Source organism: Homarus americanus, unplaced genomic scaffold (genome assembly GCF_018991925.1).
Source record: "Homarus americanus isolate GMGI-L3 unplaced genomic scaffold, GMGI_Hamer_2.0 scaffold24294, whole genome shotgun sequence".
Taxonomy (NCBI): Eukaryota; Metazoa; Arthropoda; class Malacostraca; order Decapoda; family Nephropidae; genus Homarus; species Homarus americanus.
This window is the reverse complement of record NW_024728719.1, coordinates 22,171-38,595: the sequence shown is the minus strand read 5'-3', so window position 1 is coordinate 38,595 and position 16,425 is coordinate 22,171. Positions and strand designations below refer to the sequence as shown.

Sequence of the window (16,425 nt, the reverse complement as noted above, 5' to 3'; positions counted from 1 at the left end):
ATTAAATGCGGTTAAATTTATCCAAACTATCACAAATCCATTTGTCCCACCGATAAACCAATCTCAGGATAACGAATCATTTTGAATTTAGGGTAATGAAAATGAATCACTTAACCTCATCTATTTTCAGGCGTTACCACGACATTATTAAGGGACGAGGATATTCAGCGGTCAAAAGCAAAAAATATCACAAAGCATGGACAAGAGATAACCGACCTGTACTGTGGGCCTCTAGTTGCCACCAACTTTTATTTTTACATAAAAAAATATTTATATTATTTCAAAGACAATATATACTAATAAAACCTAACAACTCTCCCAAGACAATGAGAGTCACGGTTCATTTTGACATCCATCAGACCCCCACCCTTTACATACTAGGAGTCTTGAACATATGTAGCAGGCCAATAGATACAGCATCATTCAAAGGTCTTTTTTGCTTTCCACATCAGCGGATGCATACTGCATTTAAGTGAAGACCGTCGAGTGCACCGCCTCGTACGCGTAGTAGTCGAGCCTTTCACCGAGCGGGTTACACCACCACATCTCCACCCCATCCTCAAGCCTGAAAAATATAAAATGTGTCACACAATATATATTACACCACGCTAGCGGTAAACATTTAACCTTTGAATTAAGTTCACACGTGATATTTGGTCGCCTTGCAGAGTTATTGCGACTAAACGAAAATAGTTCGTCAGATATGCGCGCCGACTGACCGGTTTCCTCCTTCGTATATTGCCAACTAAGTGTACACTAAAACAATACAGCCGAGGGCCAAAACTTAGCCATTTCATATTACTTCTACACCATTTCACAAACTTTCAAATAGCAAGTCAACACTTACCCACCAGTAGTCCCCTAGACTCTAACTCAATAAATACCGGCCATTTTTCACCTCCACAACCTAGAATAAAAAAATCATTAACAAACTTTCACTATTAACACACAAGCATGTCTTCTACTAAATATAATTACAGACAGACGCATAGCAGCACAATGTTTTACACCCGTAATCACTCTCCACCAAAACAACAGCCACAGTATTTTTTAGACTTTGGCCTTAATCAACCTTCAACGGCATCCTTGCATCTGCCACCTTCAGGTATGGACACCTGGATTAAGTCTCCCCTTTCTTTATCTGTAGTATAAACTAGACAGTTTGGGGGGCACTAAATCAGGGTAACCAACGTGCAGACACCAGTCAGGTCGCCCTCAATGGACAGGATCACGGACCAAATGACTACTGGTAGTATAATGACCGACGGGATTAGTGGAAAGGTCTGCTACGGTTCATATAGTATGGTTATATCCACACTAGTTACCACGGGTACAAACATTTCACAACTAAAAACTTTCCCTGCAACTCTCAAATTCACTAAAAACAAACTATTGGTAACACCTTCCACTTTAAATACAGTCTACAAAATTTAACACCAATTACATGTAGTGTTGACATGCTCACCTCTGGGGGGAACATTTCACATGACCCACCACCAGACACCAACCTGAACAAAATAAATTAAATCAATATTACAAATATTTTACTGTTAACATTACTAGACAGTATTAGTGGAAGCTAACAGCATCCGCCTTCCTCAATACCGCACATACCGTACCAATACCACAGCCTAACGACTCTATTACCGACATCGCTCACTGACATTCGTGCATCCAACAACAATCACGCAGCTTCCGACTGCAGCAGATCCTGTACAATATATACAAGACCATAGAAATAAACAATTCCTTCTAAATTATAATACATTAACAAAAACTACAAATATCACATTTCATCAACTTGGTTCAAATAATACAAAAATACACTTGTGCCATAAGTAACATCGCCAAACACTAACAACAAATATTAAAAAACACATTTTCATTAAATTCCAACTATAAGCTTAAACACCAGTACAGTGATGGATGCCTCTTATCCAAAATTACCACGCCACAAATCCATTTATCCCCCACCCCATATCCCATTCCCAGGCTACAATCTGACCTCCACGCTTAAATTTAGCAATTCCAGTAATTAGCAATTCTACCGTAACCTAGGACGACGTTACCTACCGTGACAGCATAAGCACGTAGGGATATTCCGCGTTTAAAATCAAAAAAATATCATAAAGCATTTAGGACACAAGAGATAACCGACCTGTACTGTGGGCCTCTAGTTGGCCGCCAACTTTTATTTTTTACGAGCCACAAAAAATATTTATATAAATTTGGTTTCAAAGACAATATGACATATTGGTATCAAACCCAATGAAACTTCCCAAGACAATGAGAGTCAGGAAGTTCATTTTGACATCCATCAGACCCCCACCTTTTACATAACAATCACTCCCCAGTAGGGAGTGTACATCACCCTCCAAGAGGTGAACCAGCACGCCCAAAGGTTACACCACTTCTGGCCCATTTTAAACATCTGCTTCTTTTCTCCCCACCAGAGGATGGCTACTATACTTGGTTCATGAAGACCGCCAAGGCACTGCCCCATAAAAGTGTAGTCGAAAGCCTTTTCACCAAGCTGGTTAGCACCACTACCACCATGTTCCAACCTTATCCCCGCCTGAAAATATAAAATATTTCAGACAATATATAATACACCAGGCTTTTTTATGTAAACATTTAAAACTTTGTAATAAGTTGCATCCACATTGTATAGTTTGTCGCCACGTGTCAGCTTATTAAGACTAAACGAGGCATTGTAGAGATTTGGCTCTAATAATTATGAATTGATAGAGTTTCCTCCCCTTCATATATTATAACTAAGGGTGTCCAAAACTGTACAGCTGGAGGGACAAAACTTAACTCTAATATTAATTCTAAACCATTTCTTATAAACTAAATAAATAGGAAGTCAACATACCCATCAGTAAGTCCTCAACCCAAAAAATACCGGCCGTTTTTCACCCACAACTCACAAAAAATTCATTTCATTTACAATCATTAACTACTAAATACAAACAACTCTTTCTATGAGCCAATTATTTAATTTTGAATTACACCTACAGTAAAGGAAATGTTCTACACCACAGACTCAAAAACAGCAGTCTCACAGTAATGCTTTTTAGACTTTGGCCTTTTTTAACCTTCTGCCAGCGAGACCCCTTGCATTCAAGCACTCAGGTATGGACACTAGTAGTGCCGTTTCTGATGACATACACCTCGATTAAGTCTCCCTTTCGCCTATCTGTAGTATAAACTAGACAGTTTGGGGTGCTCTAAATCAGGGTAACCAAGGTGCAGCCACCAGTCAGGTAGCCCTTAATGGACAGGATCACGGACTACCGATAGTGTAATGACCAACGGGATTAGTGGAAAGGTCTGCTACAGGTTATATAGTATGGCCATATACACACTAGTTACCACGGGGTGGTTACAAACATTTCATCAACTAAAAACTTTCCCTACAACTCTCAAATTCACTAAAAACAAACTATTGATAACACCTTCCACTTTAAAAAAAATATTACAAAATTTAACATCACCATATGAAGTGTCGACATGCTCGTCTCGAGGGTCAACAATTCTGCCACAGTCCGACACCAACCTGAAAAAATAAATTAAATCATCAATATTACAAATATTTTACTGTTAAATTACTAAACAGTATTGGTGAAAGCTAACAAAGTAATCCGTCTTCCTCAATACCGTACAATAAACAATACTCACACCTCTACTGGCTCTTATTACCAACACGTTCACTCGATGGCCCTGTGCATCATCCAACAACAACAATCACGTCTTCTGGACTGCAGCAGATCCTGTACAATATTTAAGACCATTAGTAACAAACACTTCCTTCTTAAATTATAATGCATTAACAAAACTACTATATCACATTTCATCAACTTATTTCAAACGATACAAAAAAACATTTGTGCCACAAGTAACAGACAAGAAACCCTAACAAATATTACATCAAGCCATTTTCAATACATTCTAACTATATTAAACACCAGTACAGGATGGGCGCCTCTTGTCCAAAATTACCACGTCACAAATCCATTTGTCCCCACTCCTATCCCATTCTAGGGTAATCGGGACCTCCACGTTTAAATTTAGGGCAATCGAAAATTTAGTCGCTTCTATTGTAACCTACGATTTCTTAACGTATTCTACAGTAATTACTTTGTACTACCAATTAAAATAATGTTACACGTTAGACTGACCGTTTTATCAATTCTGCTTCTTTATACCTTCTGCAAGTCCCAAATTACTATAGAAAAACAACCATGTTTCATTTATTTTTATTACTTTGCACTACTCATTTTTACAGAGATTACCAACTGGCATTAAGGATACATAGTACAATATTATACACAATGTTCTTTAATCATCCAGTTTTTATCAGCAATATTCCATTATATCTTGGTCGCCAGATTTAGGTCCTATGTTTAGCTTATTTTTGGCATTTGAAAAATTGCAATACATGTTAAAAAATCATCTAAACTTGACTCAAAATTCAAGTATTAAAATTTTGTCTTTTCTCTTGATCTGGAGGCTGTAGAAATCCTGTATTGGACTTATATAACAATGGATTATAGGCAAAGACTGCAAACAACAATCACAATTTACACCATATAAGACTATTATTACTATGCAATTTGATAATTCACGACAAGGTAACACATTTTGGGCAAAGTATGCATGTAATGAATAAGGCAAAACATGGGCTCTTACACCCCTCCAGAGTCAGGCAATGTCGAACCCACGGCAGACATTGCAGGCTACAGTACATCCAGAATATGTACGAGAAATGAATTCCATACATAAAATTGGCCACATCCCCGCCAAAGCATTTAGGACAAGAGATAACCGACCTGTACTGTATGCGTCTAGTTGACCGCCAACTTTTAAATTTTACGAGCTACAAAAAAAAATTATAATTATTTCAAAGACAATATGACGTACTGTAATAAAAAAAATAACCCTCCCAAGACAATGGGAGTAGAGTGTTCATTTTGACATCCAACTAACCCCCACCTTGCACATACTTTCAGTAGGGAGTGTACATTACTTTTAAAGAGGTGGTGCAGCAGGCCAATGTTCACAGCATTTAACCATTTTCAACATCAGCTTCTCCCCCACCAGCGGATGGCTACCATACTTCAATTTGCTCAGTGAAGACAGTCGAGTACACTGCCCCGTTAGTCGAGCCTTTCGGCAAGCGGGTTACAGCACTTTCCAACACGACCTAAAAACAAATACATTTTTCAGAACTAACATAATACACTGTACTTATTTTGCGAAAAGGTTTAACTTTTCTATTCAGGTGCGTCCAGAAGCACATACACTTTGTCGACACGTCAGCAACGAAACTAAATGAGGCACGAGGATCCAGTTCTTTTTCCACCTCCACAACCTGGAAAGAAAAATTCGTTACCCAAATATCAAACATTTACGACTTAAATTTACTTTACTGTCAATATTCTACTGAACCATTTCTAATTCTTTATTACAGTTGCACAAAAGAGCTCCTACACCGTGGTAACCTCTGTCTCCAAATAACCAAGTGACAGTAGTACTTTCACTTCTTTACCTCGGAACGTGTGGCTTCAGCTGTCACCCCTTGGGAGGCAGGCGTCGGTCAGCTTCGGGTATTGTTTGTACGAGTATTATGAAATATTTCGGTAATAAATGATTTAATTGTAAATACGAAGTTTTACTTTAAAACTTCACTTGAGAAAAACAGTAGACTTTAATTTTTTCTTTGAATATTAAGTTACAAAGCACTTTAACTTGTTATACCCTTCCAACAAGCTAAAACTACATTCATCTTGGATATTTATTTGATTTCTAGAACACGCTGACGAACGTGAGACATGGAGTTAAGCAAGCTGTAGTGTGACCTATACTCCATCGGATAAATATTGAAGAGATTCTACAAAAGTTGTCTTGCATTTTAACTGTTACTGGAGTACACCATCGGAAGAATTACGTGCCTGCCTACCGGGGTTAGTGTGAGGTGGATCCTACCCACAGTTTCAGAGTGGGATTTTTGTTCGTCTGTGTCCGGGTGGGCTATTCCCTGTAGAAAGTTATGTTGCATTTTATTCAGTTCAATGAAGTCAAATGTTCACGGATTAAGTTTATGTATCCAATAAAAATTCACTAATTGTTCTACTTATATTTTATGGAATACGAATCATTTTTCTATTTTACTGAATCAAAAGTAGGTTACAATATAACCTGGAATACGTTTATTTGGATGGTTTGTCCAAAATATTTCTTAAAATAATCCTTAATGGTATTAAACGCTTCGCCCTCTTAATACTGAGCTTATTATCTTTAAATATTATGGCCTTTTCACAAGTTACTGCCAATGAGCAATGATGAAATTATTATGGGATTTCTTACTTTTCTTATCGTTCAAAATACACCTCGTATCAAGAGTGCGAGAAACGAATAGTTTGTTCTTGGTAATGTCGGAGAACACCAAGTGGTCAAATGACCTCATTGACCTGAGAGTTAATAGGCCACTAGTGTACTGCGCAGAATCTGCCAGTATAACCGTGTAGTGGATTCCTCCCCTACAAGCACCGAACCTTCTGAATTCCCCTGCCTGCGCCGCCCACGGAACGGGGGTCAACTTTCTACCCCCGCCTTATAAGACCTGACACCGCTGTGACCACCCTCTTTTCTACCCAGTGCCACCTTCAAGCAACACCATCTTCTTCGCGCCAGCCTGGCGGCTGCCGCTCCCACCAGCAACCTTGGCGTCCCTCGAGCTGCGTGTCCGTCCTCTGGGCACCCTCGCCACCCAGCTCTCTCTACTCGACGCTTATTACCATGCTACCTACCCAGCAACAAGCTGCAGTGTACATCCAATACAATATGTATACAGTGAGCACATTGTGAGTCCTTTCTCCATCCCATCCCATCCCGAGTGTGAACCAATATCTCATACCTCCACAACCATACAGTACTAAATATTGACCAGAAGTCTTTCAAATTAACAAGACTTAATGTTCACTCGAAATTAGGGTAAAACTTTCTTATTGGTTATATAGTGAATTTTGGGACTTAAAGTCTTGGAATCCATAGTTTAAACCATTTTGTTCTATAGCATTTCCGTCCACATACATATTTTCAGTATGGGCGGGGTTTTGAAGTTGAGGAAAAATTTGCATTAAAAAGTGACTAAAAAATGAAACCTGCTAGTGTTATTATCGCATTGTGTGAATTCATTAAAGACCAGATTTGCTAAAGTGTTGCACAAATGGTTTTTGTTAAAATGATCAGAAGGTATGGCAATTTATGGGCTGATGCTTATTGCCAGAGCAAAGTCTTTTAAGAAGCAAATAAACATTGAATCAGAGCGAGCATTTAGTGATGGCTGGCTTAGGAATTTCAAGACTCGTCATGGTATTAGACAGTTTGTTTACATTTCTGTCAGGTGTTGACTTTATTTTTCTTTAAAACTGCTCGTTTTGATAAATGAAGCATGCTTTACTTGCTTATGAATAAACTCTCAAAATGTACCTGTTCATCTCTTCTTCATTCCTCCTTAAATTTGAATTTTAAAAGTACTGCCTGAGAATCCGGAAAATCCGAAAACCCGGACCGACCCAATCCCCAAGCAGTCCGGATTTTTGGACTTCTACTGTACTGTTTCTGTACAAATTGTGAAAAACAATTAATCTCTCAGATAAGAATTATTTAATTTTAATTTGTCATTTCACCATCAAACACCACCACCCACCTATGTCACAACACCACCATCACACAATCAATATGATCTGAAAGATTAATGATATACAGTAATATATAAATTATAAAGACACTTTTACACCATAAAACAAAATATAACAATAATTTTTATATACTGTACTGTACAGATCTTTCGTTACATTAACCATTACACATCAGAAAACATAAGAACGGTAAACCCTCGAAGACCTGGACCAAGATCCAGACAACAAATTTGAGGGTTCTGGGCTAAGAAGCCTCCTCCAAGTTTCCCTAAGAAACATTCCCAAACCGGTGCAAAGAGCATTTTACACCTGTGGGCAACACTTGACCACAGTCAGTTGCTTGGACACAGGTGTCCGAGGAGTTGTGAAACATTTACAGAGTTGACAATTGTTGTTTGTGGGAATTTTATTTCATTCACTCTAATAATGGTACAATGTTTCTCATTATGTTATCATAGGTAAATGCAAAGTTTATATACGGTAATTTCCTTTACCTGTATTGTAAATGTGTGTGTGTAGACACAGACACACAAAACACATACAAATAAATAATAATTGGAAAATCCTCTCACAAATAATCAGAAACAAATTTATTAAAAATGTGTCTACCCTCAAATTCGTGCTCTATTTATAAAGTAATGAACCACAGATTTGAGGGTAGACTCACATTTTTAATAAATTTGTTTCTGATTATTTGTGAGAGGATTTTCCAATTATTATTTTTTGGTGTGTGTTTACAAAACAGTTGGCCCCCCTGTACTATATTTTTGGTGTTTCTTATAGAATTTACTAATCGCCGGACAATCGGCTTTTCCAGTCGGGTGGTCCCCCCCTTTTGGTCCAGATCTTCGAGGGTTCACTGTACCATATAATTCTTTCTGTATAAAATAAACCGACCCTTAGTTGCTGTATAAGTGTTAGGTGTAGAAGAGAATACAGACAGGAAATTAACAGAGCTGGGAGAGAGAGAAAGGTTTAGGGAGAAACAAGAAAATACTGTAATGTAAAACAAATGTTAACAACGCCAGACACGTTTGACCGTTGAGTTCCTTCCTGATATTGTACAAGTCAAAAGTGGTTTTATTAGGTTGGTCCAAGTCCTCCGTCGACCTCACTTTCTGCGCCTGTCTGGACCGACAACCGTGGGGCGTCCGCGGGAGTCTGTTTCTATGGTGGTGATCAAGAATGAGGAGACAGTGGTCGTGGCCTCAGGTGAGGACGCAGTGGCCTCAGGTGAGAACACAGTGGTAGTGGCCTCAGGTGAAAACACAGTGGTAGTGGCCTCAGGTGAGAACACACTGGTAGTGGCCTCAGGTGAGAACACAGTGATAGTGGCCTCAGGTGAGAACACAGTGGTAGTGGCCTCAGGTGAGAACACAGTGGTAGTGGCCTCAGGTGAGAACACAGTGGTAGTGGCCTCAGGTGAGAACACAGTGGAAGTGGCCTCAGGTGAGAGCAGAGGGGTAGTCGCCTCAGGTGAGGACACAGTGATAGTGGCCTCAGGTGAGGACTCGATGGCAGTGGCCTTGGTAAGGGTCGAGCGGGGGAAATGTTCAACTCTGATCAAGGGGGAGGACACGCTGGGAGTGGTCGAGGGGGAGGACACGCTGGGAGTGGTCGAGGAGAAGGACACGCTGGTAATGGTCGATGACACGCTGGTAACGGTCGAGCACGTGGAGATCTTTTCGCCAGGTTTTGTTTGCGCCTCAATTGACTTCTCCAGCTGCTGCATCAAGGCCAACCCGTACGTGTTGCCTATGTGCCGCGCCGTCTCAACGTCTTCTCCCTCGACAAGTGATGACCATAACACTGAAATAATCGAAGTTACAGTTGAACACAAAGTACCACAGAGTCGTGTATGAATTAAATGTATTTATAGTCGCCTGTACGAGTGACTGTTTTTCATCTCTACCATTACAAAATAATTCACCTCATCCAAAACTAAGCCATTTCTTTAATTCACATTCAAAGATTATTGCTTCCTTATTTCTCTTCTCATATATTGAAGAGATAAAGATTATAATACTTCTCCACATCTTTCAGACTTACAGTACCTACCAACCTAAAGTCTTTAATCCTTTTGCTCGTCATTAAAGACTTTCCCCCGAGGTTCTCGAGTACGGTAATCAGTCTTTATTTTGTTACCTTTCAAATGGATATAAATTTTATATACTATCGCACATCTTTTAACGGTGCCTCGACCATAGGAGTTTCATTGAACGGCCATGAAAAAGTTATTAATCTAATAAATACTGTAATTGTATAATAGTAGTTGTAGTTTCATTCAAACATTAAAGACCTTCCACGATACAGCGGACACGAATATTACCCGGCTACTGTATACATTTTGAGACCGTTGAGGATGTTAACAACAAAGATGGCGGCAGACATTATTACATCTATTGGCTCGAGTCTCGAGTTCATTGGTTAGTAAGAAAATGAACTCGTTAAGTCGAGTTTACTCACTTTTTTGGGCCTCCAGAATCTAACCCTAATTTCCCCATTGATTACACATAATTATATATCGCAATTTAGTATACCCGTGCAGCGAACATCGTTGGACAGCATCTCGCGATATATCCCGACCCTACTGTACAGTGCATGGCCAGAGTATTTGTATTGATACACAAGGCCACAGTATTTACACACACAAACACACACACACACACACTAAGAGAAACCCCTGCTCGCTGGGAAGATGTCGACGACTCCACCATTGGGATCAGCGTCAACAATTCTGCTCCCAACTATACCGCCCTTCAGGATTTATTGAACAGTCTCCAAAACTGGGCCACCAACAACCATGTCACCATCAACCATACCAAGACCATGGTTATGCACATCAACCTCTCCTCCGACATTGTCCCACCTCCTTCCATTACTCTAGGTCCGAACACTCCAGGTTGTAGATTCCACGAAGCTCCTGGCGTCACCATAGACAACAAACTAAATTGGAAACCACACGTCAGTGAAGTTATCAAATCCTCCAGTTTCCGTCTCCACCTCCTCCGCCGACTCAAGTCCCTCGGAGTTCCTGCACGAGCTCCTCAGTGTTTACACAACATTCATACTTCCCAAGCTCACCTATGCCTCCCCCACCTGGTCTTCCTCCCTAAATGCCACACAACGTAAACACCTAGAAAAAGTGCAAAAGAGGGCATGCAAGATTATTCTCTCCCCTTCCTACTCGACATATCAAGAAGCGCTCAACACACTGACCCTTTCGACTCTCACTAACCATCACCACGACCTCATCTGCAAATTTGGTAAGAAGCTTCTACACCATCCCCGAGAAGAAAAACAGACACCCATTTTAGAATTTCTATGTATTATTTTCGCCTCTTCAACTTACGACCTGGTCGTCGGTCCGGAACCACGTCATAAGTCGAGGAGAGACTGTATTATATCAGTAAACACTAATAATAACAGTAAATCCAGTGAAATATGGCAGGGAGGGAGGAGAGTTACAACTAGCGGCCACTCGCCCACACTTGTTGCCTGGCGTACAATCGAAATATATATCTTGTAGTCTAATTTGAAAACAGTGATGGGCAGAGTGACAAACAAACAACAATTGACAACTCTGTTTATGTTTCCTGCCTCGGGCACTGTGTCTCCTGCTCTAACATCTTAGTTACACAGACCTCAGATGTTCTTTGCTCTGTTTTGGGAATGCTTCTCAGGGAGGCTTCTTGGCCCCCAAACCCCCCAAATTTTGTCCGAATGTTCCAAAATATATACCGTATGCTGAATCAATGTAAACTTGTATGATAACTTTACTGAATAAAACTGAAATGAAGTGAATGGTCATTACTGTAGAAACATACCCAAAAGTTGTTGGGATCTTGTGAACTTAAGAGGGCAGATATGGCAATAATCTGTTAAGTTCCTCAAGTTGGCATCTCTATCTTGACACTGTGGCCCACTGAGACACGGCTGCCACCTGACACACTCACAAGATGACACGATAAAGAGATGCGTAGAGAAAGACAAAATAAACAAGTCTTAATCCTTTCACTATGGGATGCCACTTTTAACATTAGACAATTTATTCAGCAGAGAGACAGAGAGAGAGCGAGTCCCATACACAAGGAGTTAATATGGATCTGTTTAGGTACCTGTAGTGTATATAGACATTTAAAAGACTTAATCAAATGATCGGTTTAACTAACGTTCATATTTCCTATAGAAAGACTTAATATTTTGGCGGTGTGTCTAGAGGGCCTTCAGGAAGTTAGGTAAGGCTTGGTAAGTAAAATACACCACCACAAAAATGGGTTTTCCTGTAAAAAAAACCCACCAACCTCACTAAAACCAACAATTATTAAATGTTTTAAAGAGATGACTGACAACTGCTGTTTTGACTCACCCGACAACTCGGTCTCCCCGCTGAGAGTCTTCCCCACGAAGTCGATGAAGTTAAAAACCATCAAAGAGGTTATTCCCAACTGTTTGACGTACATCTCCAGATATTTTTTCACAAGTTTAGTGAATAAATTTCCCAGCAGAGATAAACGTTTCTCTATGATGATCGTGTGAAGCTCGCGTCTCTCTGGGAACACTTGCAGGTGAAGTTCTGTAATGATCACCGACAATTACCATTTCAATTAACACACAATACACCGTCGGTCATTTTTTTAAACATTCCGGGCATCAAGTCCGAAAAGCAATTGTGAATGTTGGGATAAGCTTTAGTAACCTGACAAATGGATTCGTCAAACTCCATTAGCAGCTTGTACATTCAGGTTACCATTCAGTAACCATAATGCCACAACTTGGGAGACTTGGTAAGCCTGGGCAAGATAAACCTAACATATTAGCTTGATCTGTGGCACTAAATTTGAATGCTAAAGCGTGAGTGGTCATTGTAAAGCTTCTTTTGTAAGAGAGATGGCAACTTGCTTGACTGAAATACCAAAGAGAACACTAAAAGACATTATAATAGAACACAAAACTATACTGAACTGGACTACATTTTCCTCTTAATGAAGAATATAAAATCATAATACTGTATTTTATTTTCAATCATTATTCATGCTTTAACTGTACCTTCAGTTCTTGTAAAGGCAATTAGATTATTAATTCAGTCTATTTTGTGGAATAATTTCATATGTACTATGATACTGTTCATTTATTGTATGATAATTACTGTCCTTTGCTGGCCCTCAAATGAACCAGAAATATTGTAAGTGACGTCCATTTACAATTACCGTATATATTTTTTCTTGTCACTCAAGGAAATAAGGTGTGCAGTGAGCAACTACTGTAAATTATTACCTAACTGTTGTAGTTTAGTACCTAACTACAAGAAAGCCCCTAATGTTGTCCTGTAACAAATGAAATCAGTTGACAAACACGTAATAACCTTCCTAACTACTGCAACTTAATACCTAATTACTGTACCTACTGTAATTTAGCAGCTATCACATTAAGAAATGAATCAAGTATAAATTTAATACATTACTTTAAGGTACTGTACCATGGGCTTTGTATAGTGAGAAAGTGGTGTTAGAATACAATATTATTACGGCAATATCTCCGTTAGCCGGAATTTCTCAAACCCGGAACTGTCCGATAGCCGGAATTTAAATTTTCTCAGAAAATCGTTCCCAGAGCTGGAATTTCCAAAAAATTCTGCCATTGGGAACGATTTTCTGAGGGGCACATTTTCCGGAAAATTCCAAGAAAATTTTCCCGATACCCGGAAATTTCTGGGACGAGAGATTTTTTTCCGGCTTTGAGAGAGTCGTCTCGTTACCCGGAAATATCTCATTCCCGGAAGTGTTCGGCACCAATTGTTCCGGCTAACGGAGATATCACTCGTGAATAATGGCAGAACGAACGGTCGTGTAGGGAGAGGTACCTGTACTGTGTGTACAATATTAAGAATCAAAACAAAATTGGTAGTACAGTAAAATACAATACTGTACTGTAGAATTAATATACCTGCCCCTTGCTTTATGAACTTATCAGGAATATTGCCACATATATTACAGTAAGTTATTTTAGTTGGCAAAATAAACAAAATTATTCTGAATTAAGAAAAGTTTTTGCATTACTGTACAATATAATGATTTATTTATTGTTCAGTATTTTACTATATGATCAGCTGTCAATTTTATTTTATCTTAGTAAGGCCGGGCTTAAAGCAACCAAGTAATTCTTATAAATTTTTTAATTCTTGGTCTTTTTAAGTTAAATTCAAGTATAATTTAGTGTTTTATCTTTATCTGCTTTGTACACAGTACTGTACTGTGCCATACCATACTGTACTGTACTGTACTATACTAGCAACATTGAGGCAAAGAGAAATGAACGAAAGATTATTAACCAGAGGAGGAGACGAAATGCCTTTGATTCAGCTGGACAGAAAAATGAGCCACCCCAGATATGAGAGCAGTTAAGGTTAGGTAGGTTTCATTGGTTGGTTAGGTCAGGTTAGTTAAAGTTAGGTAGGTTTCATTGGTTGGTTAGGTCAAGTTAGGTAGGTTTCATTGGTTGGTTAGGTCAGGTTAGGTAGGTTTCTTTGGTTGGTTAGGTCAGGTTAGTTAAAGTTAGGTAGGTTTCTTTGGTTGGTTAGTTAAAGTTAGGTAGGTTTCTTTGGTTGGTTAGGTCAAGTTAGGTAGGTTTCTTTGGTTGGTTAGGTCAGGTTAGTTAAGGTTTCTTTGGTTGGTTAGGTTAGCTGTTAGTATAGACACCACCTCTCAGCATGGTAACTTAACATATCATAATGAAGAGAAAAAATATCAATGTTACGTTACCTAAAGTACGGCATAAGACATACAATATTAGTAACACTTATTTCCACTGATCATATTTATATATTTACAGCAAAATGATACACACACATTACCCACTAATAAGGCATAAAATAAGTTACACTGTATGAGTTTAAAGTTCTCGAGTACACAGGATGGAGGAACAACTTACCATTATTATCAACGTACTCCTTGACAGCAGCCACCCAGTCTTCACCAGACACTTGTAACAGCTGCCTCACCATTCCTCTTGTTTCTTTGTGGAATAACTTCTTTTTAAATCTAAAGTTACGAATATTTTGGAGTTTCTGTTTTCTCCTTGTAATTGACGCCATTTGGATGGTGAACCAGACCCAGTGAATAAACATGGATGGCAAGAATAAAATAACTTGTCAAATATCTCCTGGTGTTTCATTTTCCCGTTAAATGGTCATTAAAATTAATAATTCATTATATTTCCTCGTCTTCCGTATGTTATTATTGTTTTAGTTGAATTAGGGTTAATATTCATCCGTATTTTTTCCCTCATGACCTTTAACCTTTAAATCTCTGTCCAGGCGGAATTTTTAAAAAACATATCAGTCTCTTTAAACGTTTGGGATTTTGCCCTTAATATTCTTCCCTATGGGTTTTTGATGCGAAATTGGCCATTATATAAAATTAAGAATGAAATATTAATTGATTCTTGAGAGAATAAGAGTTTTTGATCATTGTAACGGGCCGTTCATTTTGGCCTTACAGTGGATGCACACGGTGTAGTGGATTTCTCCCCTACAAACACTTGTACCTGAGTAGCTGACCCCGGGAGTGTGTGCCTCGTGGTCTGGGTCAACCACCGCCGCCATACATCACGGAGGTCAACTACCCCCGCTATTTAAGACCTGACCTCGTGGTGATCTCTCTCTTTCTACCTACACCAACCAGCTCTCCCTACATCACACTTGTAACCATGCTGCCTTCCCAGCACCAAGCTGCATTGTACATCCAGGAGGATAACGATGACGTGCATGACATCCTCTGGTGTGACCTGTGATGCAGCAGAAAGCTTCAGCAGCGCCTCTGTCAGTTCTGGGTAGACAGTCCATATTGCCCAAGCAATCTTTTTACCTTGACCAGAAAAACTGGACACAGTGTCGCACCCTGTCAGAGCATGGAACATACTGTAGGCAGTGCCCGCACCTTCTCTGATCCCAGACATGGTGCCATTTCGTGAGCTGCGAGAGAATGGAAACTCTTGCCAGTGCTAACCACAGTTCATCTTCTTGGTGCGTCCCTGGACCCCTGAGACAGCCAAAACCACGACATCACTATCTTACGGTGGCCACGCTGGGCTGCTGCAGAAGGACTGACAATCTCCTTGGTGTGAAGGGCCACCACATCCAGGCTTTCCTCCTCAAAAGGTTTACCAAGCTCTTCTTTCACACTGACCACCACCACAGACAACAACAACTCTAGTGCATAAATTGAAGCGATCAGACGGGTAACATACTGTTTAATTAGACTAATTAGTCTAATTACTCTATTATTTATATACGAATATAATAAAATAATTCACTTAGTAGTTTGAGTCCTTTTGCAGTGAATTAAACTCCTTCTGCAGCAGCCCAGCGTGGCCACCATAAGATAGTGATGTCGTGGTTTTGGCTGTCTCAGGGGTCCAGGGACGCACCAAGAAGATGAACTGTGGTTAGCACTGGCAAGAGTTTCCATTCTCTCGCAGCTCACGAAATGGCACCATGTCTGGGATCAGAGAAGGTGCGGGCACTGCCTACAGTATGTTCCATGCTCTGACAGGGTGCGACACTGTGTCCAGTTTTTCTGGTCAAGGTAAAAAGATTGCTTGGGCAATATGGACTGTCTACCCAGAACTGACAGAGGCGCTGCTGAAGCTTTCTGCTGCATCACAGGTCATACCAGAGGATGTCATGCACGTCATCGTTATCCTCCTGGATGTACAATGC

At 39.7% G+C, this 16,425-nt stretch overlaps 1 protein-coding gene across 3 annotated transcripts; it reads right to left on the bottom strand.

Moving 5' to 3' along the window:
* Positions 1-1,083: 1,083 nt before the first annotated feature.
* On the bottom strand, positions 1,084-14,845 carry LOC121866186 (integumentary mucin A.1-like). Of its 3 annotated transcripts, XR_006088930.1 has the most exons (5): positions 14,637-14,845; positions 5,030-5,206; positions 3,682-3,773; positions 3,146-3,559; positions 1,084-1,115 (listed from the first exon to the last, which is right to left on the bottom strand). XR_006088930.1 is itself a non-coding variant. In XM_042365786.1 (3 exons), the coding sequence occupies exons 1-3, from the start codon at positions 14,830-14,832 to the stop codon at positions 8,818-8,820; spliced, it is 1,101 nt and encodes a 366-aa protein (XP_042221720.1). In that variant the 5' UTR covers positions 14,833-14,834; the 3' UTR covers positions 7,819-8,817. The 3 variants fall into 3 exon arrangements, 2 of the variants coding, with proteins under 2 accessions (XP_042221720.1, XP_042221721.1); XM_042365786.1 differs by lacking the exons at positions 1,084-1,115; positions 3,146-3,559; positions 3,682-3,773; positions 5,030-5,206 and adding exons at positions 7,819-9,515; positions 12,076-12,282 and having other exon boundaries at positions 14,637-14,834; XM_042365787.1 differs by lacking the exons at positions 1,084-1,115; positions 3,146-3,559; positions 3,682-3,773; positions 5,030-5,206 and adding an exon at positions 7,819-9,515 and having other exon boundaries at positions 14,637-14,836.
* Between the last annotated feature and the right edge of the window lie 1,580 nt (positions 14,846-16,425).

Coding starts and splice junctions, on each gene's coding strand:
- LOC121866186 (XM_042365786.1), bottom strand. CDS start 14,832: ATGTTTATTCACTGGGTCTGGTTCACCATCCAAATGGCGTCAATTACA. Junction 12,283..14,636: donor GGAGTACGTTGATAATAATG/GTAAGTTGTTCC, acceptor TGATCATTACAG/AACTTCACCTGCAAGTGTTC. Junction 9,516..12,075: donor CGGGGAGACCGAGTTGTCGG/GTGAGTCAAAAC, acceptor CGATTATTTCAG/TGTTATGGTCATCACTTGTC.